The 18,960-nt window shown below is 36.1% G+C and overlaps 1 protein-coding gene across 1 annotated transcript in view; it reads left to right on the plus strand.

The window, feature by feature from the left end:
- The window catches only part of OSBPL11 (oxysterol binding protein like 11), an 88,732-nt gene that overhangs the window by 12,620 nt on the left and 57,152 nt on the right, over nucleotides 1–18,960 (plus strand). Inside the window, exons 2-3 of the mRNA XM_047874420.1 lie at nucleotides 8,443–8,511; nucleotides 17,980–18,155. Coding sequence (XP_047730376.1) covers nucleotides 8,443–8,511; nucleotides 17,980–18,155 — 245 coding nt within the window. The remainder of the gene's footprint in view (nucleotides 1–8,442; nucleotides 8,512–17,979; nucleotides 18,156–18,960) is intronic.

Genomic DNA, 18,960 nt, shown 5'->3' on the forward strand with positions numbered 1-18,960 from the left:
AGCTGAAACCAAGAGTCTGACACTTAACCAACTGAGCCACTCAGGTACCCCAGGTTTATTTTTTTAATTGTAGTAAAATATGCATATAAAATATACCATCTAAAGTATTTTTCAGGTGTCTAGTTCTGTGACATTAAGTACATTGACGTGTTATGCAACTATCACTACTATTCATCTTTAGAGTTTTTCATCATCCCAGGGGTGCCTGGGTGGTTCAGTTGGTTAAGCATCCAACTTCGGCTCAGGTTGGTCTGGCCCTGTGCTGACAGTGCAGAGCCTGCTTGGGATTCTCTTTCTCTCTTTCTGCCCCTCCCCCAGTCATGCATACACACCTGTTCTCTTTCTCTCAAAATAAAAAGGTAAACTTAAAAGAATTTTTTGTCATCACAAACTAAAACTCTTTACCCATTAAATAATAACTCCCTATCCCCACCCAATCCTCAACCCCTCGCAACCACTATTCTACCTTCTGTCTCTATGATTCTGACAACTCTAGGTGTCTCACAGTGAAATCATACAACTTTTGTCGTTTTGTGTCTGGCTTATTTCACTTGGCGTAATGTCCTCAGGGTTTATCCATGTTGCAGCATGTGTCAGAATTTCCTGCCTTTTTAAGGCTGAATAATATTCAGTTGCGTGTATTTACCACATTCTATTTATCCATTCATTTGTTGATGTACATTTGATTTGTTTCCATCTTCTGGCTATTGTGAATAATACCGCTGTGAACATTGGTATACAAATACCTGTTTGAGTACTTGCTTTCATTCTTTTGTGTGTATACCCAGAGGTAGAATTGCTGAATCATGTTTACCACAGCAGCTATACCATTTTACATTCCCACCAATAATGCAGAAGGGTTCCAATTTCTCCATACCCTTGCCAACCCTTGTTATTTTCTGTCTTTTGGTTTGGTTTGGTTTGGTTTTGGTTTTGATAATAGACATACTAGTGGATATGAAGAAATAGTTTAATTACTGCAAAAAACTCATTGAAGAAAGCAGCAGCAGTTACCATAGTAAAGTAAATTTGCTATTTCCACCCTGGAATTAGGCATACTTATCTACCTAGTCACAGGCACAGAGACAGTTTGGAATACTCAGGTCTTCTCTCTGTCAGAGCAGGTAAGAATGTCTTCTTTGGGTAGGAGGCAGATCCAAGGGAAGGAGCCCAGAGGAGCTGAGCCCTTCATGCCCAGCTGTGGGATGTGTGAGGGGAAGAATGGGGAAAAGAGGATGGGAGCTCTCTAGAGAAGTTCTCCACATGGAGATGGATGTGTGAGGAGGGAGCAAGTTTTTTCTTAATATTTATGAGAGTTTTGATATTAAAAATGCTTTAACTTATTTTTTTAATGCTTTAACTTATTATAGTCAAGTAAATTTGCTCTAGAAACGCAATCTAATTTTACCCTGTTCTCCCACCCACCCACCCAGCCCAGTTTTGAGTATGTGTAGGTTAATTTGGGAAGTAAGAGCTTATAGGAAACACAGTTCTACATCTCAAAAGAGCAATGGTCATATAGTCCCTTCGGAGAGTTTTAAAAAATTTAATCCATGCATAATAACAGATAGAAGTAGCTCTCTGCCCTGAACTATCCTGCCTGTTCAAAATAATTGGACATTTAAAAAAGTGTTTTAATTATAAAAATAATAGGATATTAAAATTGGAAAATGTGAAATAGTAAAGACAGCAAAGTAAAACCATCCATAACTTCTCCATCCAGTGATGGAGTTACTATTTTGTGTAGTTTTGTCCTGTGCACATTTTTTATAGGCTATATTTAAATTTGGTATTTTATAAATAAAAAAACTTAATTATCTTAAAGCACTTCCCCATGTTGTTAGAAACTCATAAACATTTTACTTGGTGAATCCTATTCACCTTGGTGATATATATATATATTTTTAAGTTTTTATTTAAATTCCAGGTAGTTAACATACAGTGTAATCCATGATACTTCTTAATAATTCTCCTGATGTTGTTAATTGAGCTTATTTTCTTCCTTTTCTCTCCATTCATTTCTTTCTTTTCTTTTCTTTTCTTTTCTTTCTTATTTCAATTATTGTAAGTAGTGCTATAGTGGACAAGGTTGCATATTATCTTTGTCTACATTTCTAATTATTTATCTTAGACTAGATACCTGGAAGTAAAATTCTTGGGCCAAAGAGCATTAACATTAAAAAAAAATTAATTCCAGTAAAACATACAGTGTTATATTAATTTCAGGTGTGCAATACAGTGATTCAACAATTTTGTACATTACTCAGTGCAAAGAGCATTAACATTTTTAAGGCTTTTTGCAGGAAGGGAATGTCTTTTACTTCATACTTTTGGGTATAGACTAAGATATGGTTGGAATTAGATTTTGTTTTATCTGAAATTGATTGGAGTGTACAGGCTGTGTTGATTTTTTTTTTTGACAGTTACTCAGAATTGCCTTGTGGTTTTATAGAAACATTCTGCTTCTATCTTCCCATTGCTTAAATCATTCTGCAGAGATTTCTTGAGCACCTGCTATATCCCAGGCTATAAGCTAGGTGCTACAAGGAATACCAGGATGAGTAAGAAGCAGTCACTGCTCTGCAGAATATCTTTTTAACAGCAGAAGGACTTACATGTGTTGCAGTCGTTCCCATCTGTTGTCAGCTGCTTTTTCCTTAGCTAAGCAGGCTGCTCTCTCCCTTCATCATGCTATTTATATTACCAAGGGAATGAACCAAAACTAAGCTAATTTTGGAGGACAGTTTTGCTTAGTAGAAAGTAGGAATTTTGATCTGTGGCTTGACTGGCACCTGCTTTACACTGACTACAGCTTGCATAAATTTCTGCTTGCAGTTAAATGTGTTAAGGTGTCCAGGACTAATTCCTCTACTGTATCTGGGCTATGGAATCTGCTTCTCTCTCCCATTTCTCTCTTTCTTCTGAGTCTTGAACCTTTCTTTCTATCTCCTTCTCTTTGGGTACTTAGAATTACCCCTAAGTACCTAAGGGGTACATCCTTTTAACCAGTTCTGTTTCTCCCAGTGTCTCTTGGTTACTGCCAGCTGGCTCAGCCTTCATCATTTCATTGATCTGTTATCTCTTGGTTGGTAAATCTAATAGAAACTTCTCAGTCTGCATCTTAGTTCACCCCCCCAGTAGCACTGAACATGCTTGACCACAAACTCACTTAAAGTACTACCGGTTTTCTTTCTACTACTCAGCTACTACTTATCTTCTGTCTGCACTCCTCTTGCATTTAAAACTTTTCTTGAGGGTTCTCCCTTAGGCTCTGTTCCATCGCTGGTCATTTTATAATCCTTCCTGGGTGATTTTATTTACTCTTCTGGCTTCAAATACCAGTTACATGCTTATAGGCTGATTACTACCAAATCTATATGTCCAATCCAAATCATGCTACCTTATTGGCTATCTCCCTGTGTATGGTCTGCAGATCCCTGAAATTCAATATGTTAAGTTGGGACAAACCCAAAACTTCCTCTGTGGTCCCCATTTTAGTGAAAGTATTAGTATCTGCACAGTTGTTCCAGCTGAACTCCAGGTGTTGTCCCTTCTCTCTCACCCTACTGTCACTCTCCATCTCTTTCTCACTTCACATCTAATCAGTCAGGTCCAGTCATTTCAGGCTCAGTCACCACTGAATCCTGTGTCTTTAATGAAATACCCTTTTCATTAGTATGACAGCTAAAAACACAGGCCCAGTGTGTCTCTCCTCTAGTAGGAGCCCTTGTCATTGTCTTTTTCTTCAAGGAGATATATTTCTTTTATGTTAGATGGTGGTTTGGGGATGGAGAGAAATTGCCTTTTTATTTTCCCATCCTTTTCAGTGGGTTTTCAGAGTGCTTTGCATTTAGGAGGTCATGAGTAATTGTGCGGAACTGAAATGAAAGGATTTGAAGCTGTTCAGAAAGTAGCTTAATTTTAAAAGCTTCTACATATCTTCCTTAAGTCTGATCAAGAAAGGTTAAGAAATACGTGTGTTATAGTAATGGAGACTTAGGAATTGAAGTAATCATTATTAAGATAGATGAGCCTCACATTAAATGTAATAATGCCACTTGGCATAGTTCAGTTAATCACTTATTTTTATAGACTATCAGCCTCTAGTACTAATCCCAATTGAATGTTAACAAGTTTAGAAGATCAGAATATACCCAATTTGTTGATCGGTGGAGTTGCTGAAGGACTGAAAAAGAAATAACTTTTTCACAGCTTATTTTTCCGTATATTTGTCTTTTGGACCATCATCTCTACTTCATAGAACACAAAATAGTAGTATGATATGATCACATATGTGGTGTGTTCCCATTTGAACAACTAGATTTTATTAATGTTAACAGGTACATTAAGAATCTATAGAAATTCACACATTTTAAATGGGAGCAAAGCATAAAGGTTAGAGGTACTACATAAAGAATCAGTTATAAAGGAGGTAGAGAGGAGAAAGGGAAGAGTGAACAAAAAGGTGGTCGCTCATAGAGCTCTTTATAGTGGCCACCAGATGGCACAGTTGTTCTACATCTGCCGGTTGCACTGACCTGACCAGGGAGGGAAAGTACGGGAACATGACAGTGCCGACCAGCTGTTCCAGAGACTAGGATGTTCTTAAGTTGGTTCTTTGTAGACTCAGATGTCTGTATCACGTAATAAAAGTAGGCCAGCAGTTTGTAATTAATTGCGTGTTTGAATTTCTAGTTCTTTTGAGGCTGGCTTGATGCTATTGTCAAATAAGCCATGGTGATATCACCCTTGTAATTTTTGTGAGAAAGCTTAACTCTAGATGAAAGCATCAACAAAATGTTAACATTTAAAAATTGAACAAAGAACATTACTATACTATACAACATTACTTTGATTTTATTTCGTGAATGTTGCTACTGGAATTGTACCCTTAAGAATTCATTGATAACTATTAAATGACTGATAGAAACAACTTAGATATGACCAAAATGAGGGATACCTTTAGTTATGTGAGAGACTGGACAAAAGTAAAAGAGATGAGGCATTATTTTCAATTGCTTAGAAATAAACATTTTTGTTTGTTTTTCTCAGTTGTGGGTATATACTGAGTTTTTAAGAAGGATTCTTTCCACAGTTCACATATGCATTTGGAGGATATAATGGTCCTAGCACCAGAGGAATTGAATTTTATTGAATTGTAATGTATTTATTATATGCCAGTAGTCCTAGTATAGTGATGAAGGCTTGGTGTAGAGAACCTAGATTAAGGGGGAAAACCAAAAATGGTGAATTATGGGATATTTTGGTTCTTTGAAGAAATAATTTAATTTAGGTTATGTGGCACCATAGGCTTTTTGTGGATTGGTGCAGAGTATAAATATACACATACATACGTACATATATAAATATATAAATTCAGGTTATGAAGCTACAGGGTAGAATGAACAAAGAATAAGGTTTTTTTTTTGTTTAATTAAGGTATAATTGCCATATTAGTTTCCAGGTGGACAACATAATTTGGTATTTGTATATATTGTGAAATGAAGACCATAAGAAGTCTAGTAAAAATCTATCACTACACATATTTTTTATTTTTTAGAGAAAGAGCACAAGTGGGGAGAGAGGCAGAGGGAGAGAGAGAATCTTAAGCAGGCTCCACACTCAGTGTGGATCCCGATGCAGGGCTCAATCCCGCAACCCTGGGATCATGACCTGAGCTGAAATCAAGTCAGGCACTTAGCCTACTAAGCCACTCAAGTGTCTCTATCATCACACATACACTTTTTTTTTCTTGTGATGAGAACTTTTAAGATCTACTTTCTTAACAACTTTCAAATATGCAGTACAGTATTTTTAACTATATGCTCTGTGCTGGACATAACATCCCCAGGACGTATTTATTTTGTGATTGGAAATTTGTGTCTTTTAACCACTTTTATCCATTTTACTCAACCCCACCCCATCAGTCTGTTCTGTGTATCTGTGAGCTCTTTCCTAAAGATTATTTTCTGGGACTCCTGGTTGGCTCAGTCGGCAGAGCATGCAACTCTTGATCTCAGGTTTGTGGGTTTAAGCCTCATGTTGTGTGTAGAGATTACTTAAAAATAAAAAATTCTTCTGAATTTATTTTAAATTTATTTTTAATTTAATTTTTTAATTTTGTAAATTTTATTTTTTATTAAAAAATTTTTTGTAACGTTTATCTACTTTTGAGAGAGAGTGTGAACGGGTAAGGGGCAGAGGGAGGGAGACACAGAATCTGAAGCAGGCTCCAGGCTCTCAGCTGTTAGCACGGAGCCCGATGCAGGGCTTGAGCCCCCAAACCGAGATAATCATGACCTGAGCTGAAGTCGGACGCTTAACCTGAGCCACCCAGGCATCCCTATTTTTTAAATTTTTTTTTAATGTTTGTTTATTTTTGAGAGAGACAGAGCATGAGTCGGGGAGGGACAGAGCCCGAGGTGGGGCTTGAACGCACAAGATGTGAGATCATGACCTGAGCTGAAGTTGGACGCTTAGCCAGCTAAGCCATCCAGGCACCCTGATTTTTAGAGTCCATATATAAGTGAAGGAATAAATTTTGAGGGCAAGAACAGTTGAGGGAAGCTGAGCTGTGTGTTAAATACCTAAAACAGAGGAGGAACTCTTTGGGAAGTTATTTTTGGGCAGAGTCCAGGGGCACTGGGATTCCAGTGACCCCAAAGAACTATTTAAGCCTGAAGCTTGGGAAAGATGTGGGAGCCATACAAGAAAAATATCTTCCTGCTTTTCTAAGTACCAGTGGAGCTGAAAGAGAGATAGCTTTGATGTGACCTGGGCTGCAACTAGAGGAACTCCAGCAAAAACCCAAAGGGCTGGGTTTCCAGAGAAAATCCTTTCTTCTAGATGTAGGCTTTAGAAAGTGTTTAAATGGGAATTCAACTGGGACTGTCAATTTTAACATGACATAATATGTAACAGAACTTTGGGTTAGCATTTGAGAAGTTGATAACCTTTGTCTTCTTGAGATTAGTGTGACCTTATAAAATCCAAAGGACTCGAGTAGTTTGACTTAATATTAATCAACAATGTTGTTTGCTAGCCTTAGAATGAAAAAGCCTTAGAACAAAAAACATATACTCAGTCATGGGATCACATCTTTATTTTCAGATTTGATCTTTATTTTCAAGCACTTTGAGGAAATGAGACTGGAAAGACACTCAACATTGAGTTTATTCCTGAGGCATCTCCTACTCACTGCCCAGTAATAGCTGCTAAATCTTATAATCAGTTTGGTTATTTTGTTTTCCTGAGAGAGTCTTTATCTTTAGCCCTTTTTATTTGTCATTGAGATCAATCTAAATCTGTTTTGATTTCTCCCTTGCTTTTGCCTTTAACATCCATGTTTGAAAGGTTGCCATTTGCCTCACATTGTCAGTTTCCTTTATGCAGGTTAGCTGAAATTTTACCAAATATGCTCTGTGATTTAGGGATAGTAAAGAAAATAAATGATGAATATCCATTGCATTTTATAGCATAAATTTAAAACTTTACAGTAGGTGAGTTTAAAAGGAATTCTGATGTAAACTACAAAACAAATCAAGCCCATTATCAACAAATAGTCTGTGTAGGTCTAACTTTAATATGTTTTCATATGTATGAGGAACCTTAATATATTGGAAAAGAAATATCAATGAGGTCTTGGATTTTCTATGTATCACTATACCAGAACATACATGTAATAAAGTGGAAAAAAAGGGGGCAGGAAGTGAAGAAACTCAGTTGTAATAAGGCTAATGACACAAGTCCCAAATAAAATCTTTCCAGTGGCAAAACTGATAGTGTTTGCTTCATACCTGAGGTGGAGCAGGAGTGAGGGGTCACTCTCACCAAAAACAGGACCTATGTCTTGGAAGCCCAAGGAATCAGAGACAGAACAGATTGGTCTCTTATGTGTCCCACCGGAGTGAAGAGGCATTGTTTAATTTAGAGACCCTTTTTGGTTTATTCTAGAATCATAAAACTATTTTATTTCTTTAGTATTTAATTGTTATATATAAAATATTTATATTTATAGTATATTTGTTTTATATTTATATAATTTTATATTTATATAATGGTTTTATATTTGAAATATTATGATCTATAATAACTTATGGGGGATTATACTTGTTCTGAAGAAATCTGGTAAAATAAAGGCCTATGGATATCAAATTTGGGAGATTAAATACCTCTATTTGTTAACCTATAAATTTTACTTCTTATTTTTTTTAAGTAGACTCCATGCCCAATGTGAGGCTTGAACTCACAACCCTGTGATCAATAGTTGCATGCTGTACTGAGTCAACCAGGCAGCCCTATAAATTTGACTTCTGAAGAAAGTTTGAAGCATTTGTAGAACACATATGTGTCTACAGCTATTTTTTAAATTGTTCAGTTAACTTCCTGATATTTCTTCTAATTTTCACTGACTCTGGTGCATTCTGATTTTTTTTGAAACAGTGATCACATGGAAAATGTATATGGCTACTTAATGAAGTACACCAACCTTGTCACTGGGTGGCAGTACAGGTAAGTGATTTTTCTGTGTTATATCCCTCTCCCAAGAGACCAGAAGTGGGGCTGATAATTTTATATTCTGAAATTACTTCAGTACAAACATGGATGGGAAACCTTCTTTAGAGAAGGTTTTATAGTTATGTAAAAGTCCAATGAATTCTGCTTTTTAGAGGGTGAGAGGAATTGACATCTGTCTAGATGGCAGGCTCCAAATATCTCAAAAGTTAATATATTTTTTTTTTATTGAAGAATTATAGACATAGAAATACAATATAGGGTATTTTATTGGTTTCAGGTATACTAAAACATAGTGAGTTGATATTTATATGTATTACAAAATGGTCACATTAGTAAGCCTGGTTACCATCTGTCACCATACCAAGTTGTTAAAGTATTAGACTGCATTTCTTATGGTGTACATTACATCCTTTTGTCTTACTTTATAACTGGAAGATTGTACCTCTTAATCCTGTTTACCTATATTATTTACCCCACCTCATCTAACAACCATCAGTTCGTTTCTATATCAGTGAATCTGTTTCTGTTTTGTGTGTTGGTTTTGTTTTTTAGATTCCAGATATAAGTGAAATTATACGGTATTTTTGTCTTTCTGTCTGACTTATATCACTTAGTGTAATGTCCTCTAAGCTCATCCATGTTGTCAACAGTGGCAATGTTTCATTCTTTTTTATGGCTGAGTAATATATCATTGTGTATGTGTGTTTGTGTGTATCTATACCTGTACCATATTTTTTTCACCCATTCATCTTATCAATACACATTTAGGTTCCTTCCATATCTTGGCTATTGTAAATAATGCTGTAATGCACATAGGGTACATGTGTTTTTTCAAATTAGTGTTTTCATTTTTTTCAGATAAATTCCTAGAAGTGGAATTGTTGTATCATATGGTAGTTCTATTTTTATTTTTTTTTATTTTTATTTTTTTCCTATTTTACCCATCCCTCCACCCATGCCCTCCCCCCCCCCCCCCCCCCGTAATCATTAGTTTGTTCTCTATAGTTAAGAGTCTTTTTCTTGGTTTGTCTCTTTTTTCCTCTTTGTTCCTTTGTTTTGTTTCTTAAATTCCACATGAGTGAAATCATAATATGGTATTTGTCCTTATCTGACTCACTTTTTTCACTTACCATAATACTCTCTAGCTTCACCCATATTGTTGCTAATGGAAAGATTTCATTCTTTTTGTATGGCCAAATAATACACAAATAGTACACACACACACACACACACACACACACACACGTATGTATGTATGTATGTATGTATGTATATGTATGTATATCGTATCTTCTTTATCCATTCATTAGTTGATGGATACTTGGGCTGCTTCTATATCTTGGCTACAGTAAATAATGCTGCTATAAACATGGGGCATGTATCCCTTGGAATTAGTGTTTTTTTATTCTTTGGGTAAATACCCAGTAGTGCAATTGCTGGATCATAGGGCAGTTCTATTTTTAATTTTTTGAGGAACCTCCATACTATTTTCCACAGTGGTTGCACCAGTTTGCATTCCCACCAACAGTGCCTGAGTGAGGGTTCCTTTTTCTCCATATCTTTGCCAGCACTTGTTATTTCTTGTGTTTTTGATTGTAGGCATTCTAACAGGTAGAGATGATATCTCATTGTAGTTTTGATTTGCATTTCCCTGAGTGATATTGAGCATCTTTTCATATGCCTGTTGACCATCTGATTGTCTTTTTTGGAGAAATTTCTATTCAAGTCCTCTGCCCATATTTTAACTGGATTGTTTGTTTTTTTGATATTGAATTTTATGAGTTCTTTATATATTTAGATGTTACCCTTATTGGATATATCATTTGCAAATATCTTCTCCCATTCAATAGGTTGCCTTTTCATTTTGTTGATGGGTTTCTTCACTATGCAAAAGATTTTAGTTTAGGGGTGCCTGGGTGGCTCAGTTGGTTGGGTGTCCGACTTTGGCTCGGTCATGATCTCACTGCTTGTGAGTTCGAGCCCCACGTCAGGCTCTGTGCTAACAGCTCAGAGCCTGGAGCCTGCCTTAGATCTGTCTCCACCTCTCTGTGCCCCTCCCCCAGTTGCACTCTGTCTCTCTTTCTCTCTCTCTCTCAAAAATAAATAAACGTTAAAAATTAAAAAAAAAAATGGGAATGCAAGCTGGTGCAGCCACTCTGGAAAACAGTATGGAGGTTCCTCAAAAAACTAAAAATAGAACTACCCTATGACCCAGCAATTGCACTACTAGGTATTTATCCAAAGGATATAGGCATGCTGTTTTGAAGGGACACATGCACCCCAATGTTTATAGCAGCATTATCAACAATAGCCAAAGTATGGAAAGAGCCCAAATGTTCATCGATGGATGAATGGATAAAGAAGATGTGGTATATATATACAATGGAGTATTACTTGGCAATCAAAAAGAATGAAATCTTGCCATTTGCAACGACGTGGATGGAACTGGAAGGTGTTATGATAAGTGAAATCAGTCAGTCAGAGAAAGACAAATATCATATGACTTCACTCATATGAGGACTTTAAGAGACAAAACAGATGAACATAAGGGAAGGGAAACAAAAATAATATAAAAACAGGGAGGGGGACAAAGCATAAGAGACTCATAAATATGGAGAACAGAGGATTACTGGAGGCGGTGTGGGAGGAGGGATGGGCTAAATGGGTAAGGGGCATTAAGGAATCTACTTCTGAAATCATTGTTGCACTATATGCTAACTAATTTGGATGTACATTTAAAAAACTTAACAAGTAAATAAATAAAAATAAAAGATTTTTAGTTTGATGTAGTCCCAGTTGTTTATTTTTGCTTTTGTTGTCCTTGTGTGAAGAGACAGATCCAAAATAATATTGCTAAGACCAGTGTCAAAGAGCCTACTGCCTATGTTTTTTTCTGGAAGTGTTATGGTTGCAGTTCTTATAGTTAAGTCTTTAATCCATTTTGAGTTGTTGTTTTTTTTAAGTTTATTTATTTATTTTGTGAGAGAGAGAGGGAGAGAGAGAAACCCAAGCAGGCTTCGTGCTGTCAGCAGGAGCCTGATGTGGGGCTTGAACCCACAAACAGCGAGATCACGACCTGAGCTGAAATCAAGAGTGGGCGGCTCAACCAACTGAGCCACCCAGGTGGCTGAATTGCATGTAGTTGTCCAGTTTCACCAACACCTCATTGAAGAGACAAAAGTTACTATTATATTAGGGTTATAATTGCTTGTTCCCCTGCCTTGGGCTTTTAAAAATATCTGTGGTGATTAGGCTTTTAGGATGGTTTGGAGGCAGCAAACAAATTTGTGTTTAGTTGCCTGTTTTGTGCAGGATCCTCAAACTTCTCTGGGACCTTGGAGAGTTTAAATAGCCAGCCCAAGGTCATACAGGTAGTCTGTGAGAAGGAAAACCAGCTATCTTACATACTTTGTAGAATTGGTAGTTGCGAAGCAGGGGATTAAACTTTTATTATTATTTTTTTTATTGTGGGAAAATATACACAAAATAAAATTTATCATTTTAACCTTGTATAAATGTTCAGTTCAGTGGCACTAAATGCATTCATTGTTGTGCATTCATAACCATTATCTATCTGTAGAACTTTTTGCATCTTCTGAAACTGAAACTGTACCCACTAAACAATAATTCCCCATTTCTCTCTCCCCCAAGCCCTTGGCAACCACCATTCTAATTTCTTTCTCTGTGCTTTGACTACATACCTACCTCATAAAAGTGAAATCATACAGAGGAACAAATATTGTGCCTGGCTTATTTCACTGAGTATAATGTCTTCAAGGTTTATCCATGTTGTAACATGTATTAGAATTTCCTTCCTTTTTAAGGCTGAATAATATTCTACTGAATATATGTACCATACTTTATTTATCTATTCATCTGCCAATGGACATGTGGGTTGCTTGTACCTTTTAGCTATTGTGAGTAATGCTGTTATGAGTATTGCTGTACAAATATTTGTTCAAGTCTCATCTTTCATGTCTATTGTATATATACCCAGAAGTGGAATTACTGGATCATATGGTAATTTTATATTTAAATTTTTGGGGAATTTCCGTGCCATTTTCCATAGCTGCTGCACCGTTTTACATTCCTACTGGTTGTGCACAAATGTTGTCATTTCTCCACATCCTCACCAACACTTGTTATTTTCTTTTTCTTTCTTCTTAGTAATGGCCGTCATAATAGGTGTGAAGTGGTATCTCACTGTGGTTTTTAACTTTTTAAAAATTGTAATACTGGAATTTGAACCCAAATACTTCTGACTCCAAAGTCTATGTTTTTACATTATTATCATGTTGCTTCTAATTCACATGTCATTTTGAGGCTTCTACTTTTGGCTGTGATAGAATAACAGGATCTGATTTTTTTTTTTAATTTTTTAATGTTTATTTATTTTTGAGAGAGAGAGAGAGATGGAGCACGAGTGCAAGGGGCAGAGAGAGAGGGAGACACAGACCTGAAACAGGCTCTAGGCTCTGAACTGTCAGCACAGAGCCCAATGTGGGACTTGAACTCACAAACCGCAAGATCATGGCTTGAGTCAAAGTCTGACGCTCAACCAATTGAACCACCCAGGTGCCCCTAACAGGAGCTGAACTTACTTTCCTATCTTAAACAACTTGAAAATGGTATATAATTTATGAAAGAATGATTTTCAGACATTTTAAAGAATGGAAGCACTGAGTGAAAATGTGATTGTTTAACAGAGATGGCAGTTTGGGCTATGTTTATTTGGAAGTGACATTAGGTAATCCAAATAAGAGTGGCATGTAGGAAGTTGGAGATCATAAAACAGGCCAAAGCTGAGTATGAAAACTTAGAAGGGAATCATCCCTACTTAAGTGAGAAGGGCACTTCTCCAAGGTTTCCATCTTTTATTAAGAAAAAAAAAGCAAAGTCAAGGTAATTTTTTCATGTTATATTTTTCATTTCAGGTTTTTAAAAATTGTTTGAAGGCTTATACATTCAAATGACATGGATTATTAATTTTTAAAATTGTTATGTCACTTTGCTTTTAGCACTATTCTTTGTTCTCTTTCTTAAAAGCAAGATAGGTTAACTTTCTCCCCCAACATCCAACAACTGTCATTCTTGTTTTTTTTTTTAATTTTTTTTAATGTTTATTTATTTTTGAGAGAGAGAAAGAGAGAGAGGGAGACACAGCACAAGCAGGGGAGGGGCAGAGAGAGAGGGAGACATAGAATCTGAAGCAGGCTCCAGACTCTGAGCTGTTATCTCAGAGCCCGATGTGGGGCTTAAACTCACAGACTACAGGATCATGACCTGAGCTGAAATTGGACACTTAACTAACTGAGCCACCCATGCACCCCATCAACAACTCATTCTTGTAATATTGAATAATACTGAGAAACCCTCAGAAGTGGAACAGAGTAAGAAAGCTCCAAAACATACACAAATATATCAAAGTTAGTATATTTTCAAGATGGCATTTCAGGTCATTGGCAACTTGAGACCATGGGAAGAAGTGACAGGTGTTTATCATTGCATAAAGGCCCACCAAAAAGATCCATTGGCCACTGGTTGCACATGGCTGCCTTTCCTTACAAAAATTTCTCTAAAGTTTATTTTTGTCGTTACAAGATAGACTTCCAAGTCAATATTTTTAGATTAAAGTCGTATTTTGATGATACTTCATTTTACGTTGTTGGTTATTTCAAAGATAAGTCATTTCCCCAAATTGACAATTTTTACTGCAAAAAAGTAAATAATTATTTGCCAATTTTAACAGTATTTTCTTTTAACAACTTAGCTGAATTTTTCTGCATGTCAGGGTTCATGCTAAATCTTGTTTCCCTGTTACATTTAATCTTTGTTTCTACATTTTCTTTATTGGTTTAGTTTATTGGTTAGGCCAACTTGCTCAGAATGCCTCCATCAAGAGTCAATTACCTCCTGGGAAATATAGGTTTGTTAAATTTTCTCACTATGTAGATTGCCTCTCTATCTCCAAACTAAACATCTTGTAAAATTTCTCCCCATAGAAGGGATAAAGGAGGAACATTTAGATTAAACTATGTATGATGAAAGATGGCCCAAATTGCTCTATTATGCCAGTGGGCCAATAGCATCATCTTGGTATGAAAAAGATCAGGGGTAGTGGGTAGGTCAGTCATTTAAGCATCCAACTTTTGATTTTGGCTCAGGTCATGATCTCATGGTTGTGAGATCAAGTCCCTCATTGGGTGTGGAGGCTGCTTAAGATTCTCTTTTTCCCTCTCTCTCTCTGTCCTTCCCCCACTTGCATTTTCTCTCTTAATCTCTCAAAAAAAAAAAAGTAAAATAAAAAATGATCAGTTATTGGCTTATTTAACTATCTTTTTTTAAGTTTATTTACTTATTTTGAGAGAGAACAAGCAGGGAAGGGGTAGAGAGAGAAGGAGAGAGAGAATCCCAAGTAGGCTCCATGCCGTCAGTGTAGAGTCTGTTGTGGGGCTTGATTTCATGAACCATGACATTGTGACCTCAAAGTCAAGAGTTGTGCATTTAACCGACTGAGCCACCCAGGTGTCCCTCATTTTTTTTATTGAGTTATAATTGACATGTAACATTACATTAGTTTCAGGTATACAACGATGATTTGATATATCTGTATATATTGTGAAATGATCACCACAATAAGTCTAGCTAACCTCGTCACCATGCATTGTTACAAAACTTTTTTGTGTGTGATGAGAACTTTTAAGATCTACTCTCAGCAACTTTCAAGTATGCAATATAGTATTATTGACTATAATCACCATGCTGTTCAGTTATTGGCTATTTCTATCATTTCACCAGTCCCTCCTCACCATTATTTTCTGTGTATCTAGGTGGGTGCCTCCCATATTGTAAATTTGTGGTAGTGCTTTTGAGATAAATTGTTCACAGCAAACTTGAGATTTCCAAACATTCTACTCTGAATTTGCTTTGACCTCTTTTGAGAGAAGAGACCAGTATTTTCCTTGGTTATTTGAAATGAATTGTACTCACTGTTTAGAACAGTGAAAAGAGATTTCTTTTTCCTTCCTTCCTTCCTTTCATTTTTGTTTGTTCTTTTTGTTTAACAGCTTTATTGAAATATAATGCAAATTCCATACAATTTGAAGAGATTGCTTACATACTACCCCACTCCTGTTTATTTGATGAAATTTTTTGAGGTAGATTCATTTCTTAGTGCATTAGTGTTGCTATAACAAAATACTACAGAATGACTTATATACAGGGTGAGTTATAAACATTTCTCATAGTTCTGGAGGTTGGAAGTTCAAGATCAGAGTGCCAGCATTGTTGGGTGAGGACCCTTTTCCTATCATAGACTTCTTATATTCTCAGATGGCTGAAAAAGAGTCAAGGAAGAGCTCTTGGGTCTCTTATAAGGGCACTAATCTCATTCATGAGGCTTCTTAAGGCTCTGTTTCTTAATACTGTTACCTTAGGGGTTAAGATTTCAATTTAGAAGTTTGAGGGGACACATTCAGAAAATAGCAGATTCATATGTGCATTTTATGTTTTGTGCTTATGTTTTAGAAATTGAAGATAATGTCAGTGACTATCTTGTGTTAATTCAAATAATTTCTTCAAATATTTTGGAAAATAAAGATAACCCCATTAAAAATGGGCAAAGTGTGATGAGCAGTTCACTAAATAGAACTGCATGGTCCATAAACACATGAAAAAGTGTTTAATTCTTCTAGTAATTAAAGAAATGGAAACGTAAAAGCTCTCAAAAATACTAATTTTTAAAATCAAAATACGTGAACATTATTTTAGTTTAGTTTTTAGGTTTGTTTATTTTAGACAGAGAGTGCGAGTGAGCGAGCACACAGGCAGGGGAGGGGCAGAGAAAGAGAGGGAGACACAGAATCTGAAGCAGGCTTCAGGCTCTAAACTGTCAGTGCAGAGCCCAACGCAGGGTTCAAACTCACTAACCATGAGATCATGACCTGAACTGAAGTCGGACACTTAACCAACTGAGTCACCCAGGCGCCCCATGAACATAATTTTAAAAATTAGAAGCATGCTAAAAGATGAACAAGAGAAACAATAGCTCTTTGCTTTTCCATCTCCCATCTCAGGCAACCACTTTCAACTTTTGCTTGCTTCTGAGCAGTTTTTCTTTCCTTGAATAGAAGGCTGATTCATTTTCTCCCAGTTTGATATGGTTGATATGGTTGCCTGTTGCTTAAGACAGTATCTTCTAGGACCTTGAACTGGATCAAATTGTCTAGTGTTAATGGAATACAGTAACCGGTAGAATGCCAAACTGCTCTGAACACAAACATTAATTTTTTTAATTAAAACTTTTTAGATTAAAAAAAAAAGAACTATTGTATTACTTAAATTGGAATCTGAATTAATATATTTCCTAAAGTAGTTAATCTGGAACCAAATCAGAACATCAAATTCTTTTCCAAAGTGTATCAGTATTTCATCATTTAGTTTCAAGTTCCTTATGCTTCTGCATCTCCAGTTGCAGCTTTTACATTTTTAAACAGGATAAGTAGTCTTAAGTTGTGACCTATTTCATGATACACTCACAAAATCTTTCTACCCTGACATTATTCTCATTGTGTATTTCACTGATTAAATCTTAAATCAGATTCATTTTCTTACCCAGCCTTTAGTTATCCTCAGAGTTCATATTTTGATTTTTTTGCAGTGAATTTTTTTTAAATGTTTCTTTATTTTTGAGAGAAAGAGGCAGAGGGAGAGGGAAACAGAGGATTTGAAGCAGGCTCTGCGTTGACAGCAGAGAGCCGAATTCGGGGCTTGAACTCACAAACTGTGAGATTATGATCTGAGCCAAAGTCAGATGCTTAACCAGCTGAGCCACCCAAGTGCCTCTCCAGTGAATTTTAAATAAAAATTCTCACTACCATTTGTCTTTGGGCAGTGTACCTTCCCCATTAATGAATTCTGGAGTGAAATCTTCCTCTGAAAGGGTACTCTATCTTTTGTTTCCTTTTGCATAATCTGGTATGCCTCTTCCCTATTAAATGCCTCTCCCTCCGTTGAAGGTTTTATACCTTCATTCATTCATTCATTTTATTATTAAAATTTTTTTAATGTTTATTTTAGAGAGAGAGAGAGTGCGAGGGGGAGGGCAGAAAGAGAGGGAGACATGGAATCTAAAACAGGCTCCAGGCTCCTAACTGTCAGCACAGAGCCCAATGTGGGGCTTGAACCATGAATCCTGAGATCATGACCAGAGCCAAAGTCGGATGTTTAACCCTATTGAGCCACCCAGGTGCCCCAATTTTATATCATGTATTAAACTCATTCAATTTTTCAGTAAGCTTATTGCTAGGAAATTCAACTAAGTGTTTCCAAGTGCTTCTTGAACTGCTTTTGAATTTTATTTTTTTAATAGCAAAAACTCCAAAGCGTAGTGATTGAAACTTATTTTGCTTTAGTTTGACAAGGAGAATTTTTAAAAATTATGACTTTTTTTTTTCATTACAGGTTTTTTGTTTTAAACAATGAAGCTGGGTTATTGGAGTACTTTGTGAATGAACAGTCTAGAAATCAAAAACCCAGAGGTACTTTGCAGCTTGCAGGAGCTGTAATATCACCTAGTGATGAGGACTCTCACACTTTCACTGTAAATGCTGCCAGTGGGGAACAGTATAAACTCAGAGGTATGATCGAGATATGAGAGTTAATAGTGTGATTTTCTTCTTCCCTTGAGAAGTTGATGTACTTCCCTGCTTTCATTTGGGTTTTGGAAACAGAAACCACTCTCATCAATGATGTAGGTAGAATATCCGAAATCTTAGAATTGCTACAAGAATTTGTGAAATCTCTTTTAATAAATAACTTTTTTCAAGTGGCACAATGAACAAGTGTGTTTACGATTGGCTCCTGTAAAATATTTGTGTGCGTAAAACCCTGATTACTGAAAAATCTAAAAACATAGGCTTCTCTAAATGATATATTTTTTTAAGTTTATTTATTTATTTTGACAGAGAGAGAGAGCATGAGCACAACAGGGGCAGAGAGAGAGAGGGAGAGAGAGGATTCCAAGCAGGCTCTGCACTGTCACTGCAGAGCCCAATATGGGGCTCGAACTCACTCACAAACCATGAGATCATGACCTGAGCTGAAGTCAGATGCATAACTGACTGAGCCACCCAGGCACCCCTCTAAATGATATTTTTTTATGTCTTCCATGGATTATACTTAACCCCTTTCTTGACTTAGTTTGCATGCCCTTTTTGAGGTTTTTAGTAACTAATACACAAAAGTTGGGATTTATTAAAATGTTCATATTTTAAAAATATAACTTTTGTTTAGATAACTTTAATTTGTGTTTTTTATTTAATTCAATGGTAATGCTAACTGAGCATGCTGCAAAAGATACAAAAATATCTAGTGTATATCAGATGCTTAATAAAAGTTATTTTTTTTTAAATCAGAGCATATTTTTATGAGAAACTTAAGACA

The sequence above is a fragment of the Prionailurus viverrinus genome, chromosome C2 (assembly GCF_022837055.1).
Source record: "Prionailurus viverrinus isolate Anna chromosome C2, UM_Priviv_1.0, whole genome shotgun sequence".
Taxonomy (NCBI): Eukaryota; Metazoa; Chordata; class Mammalia; order Carnivora; family Felidae; genus Prionailurus; species Prionailurus viverrinus.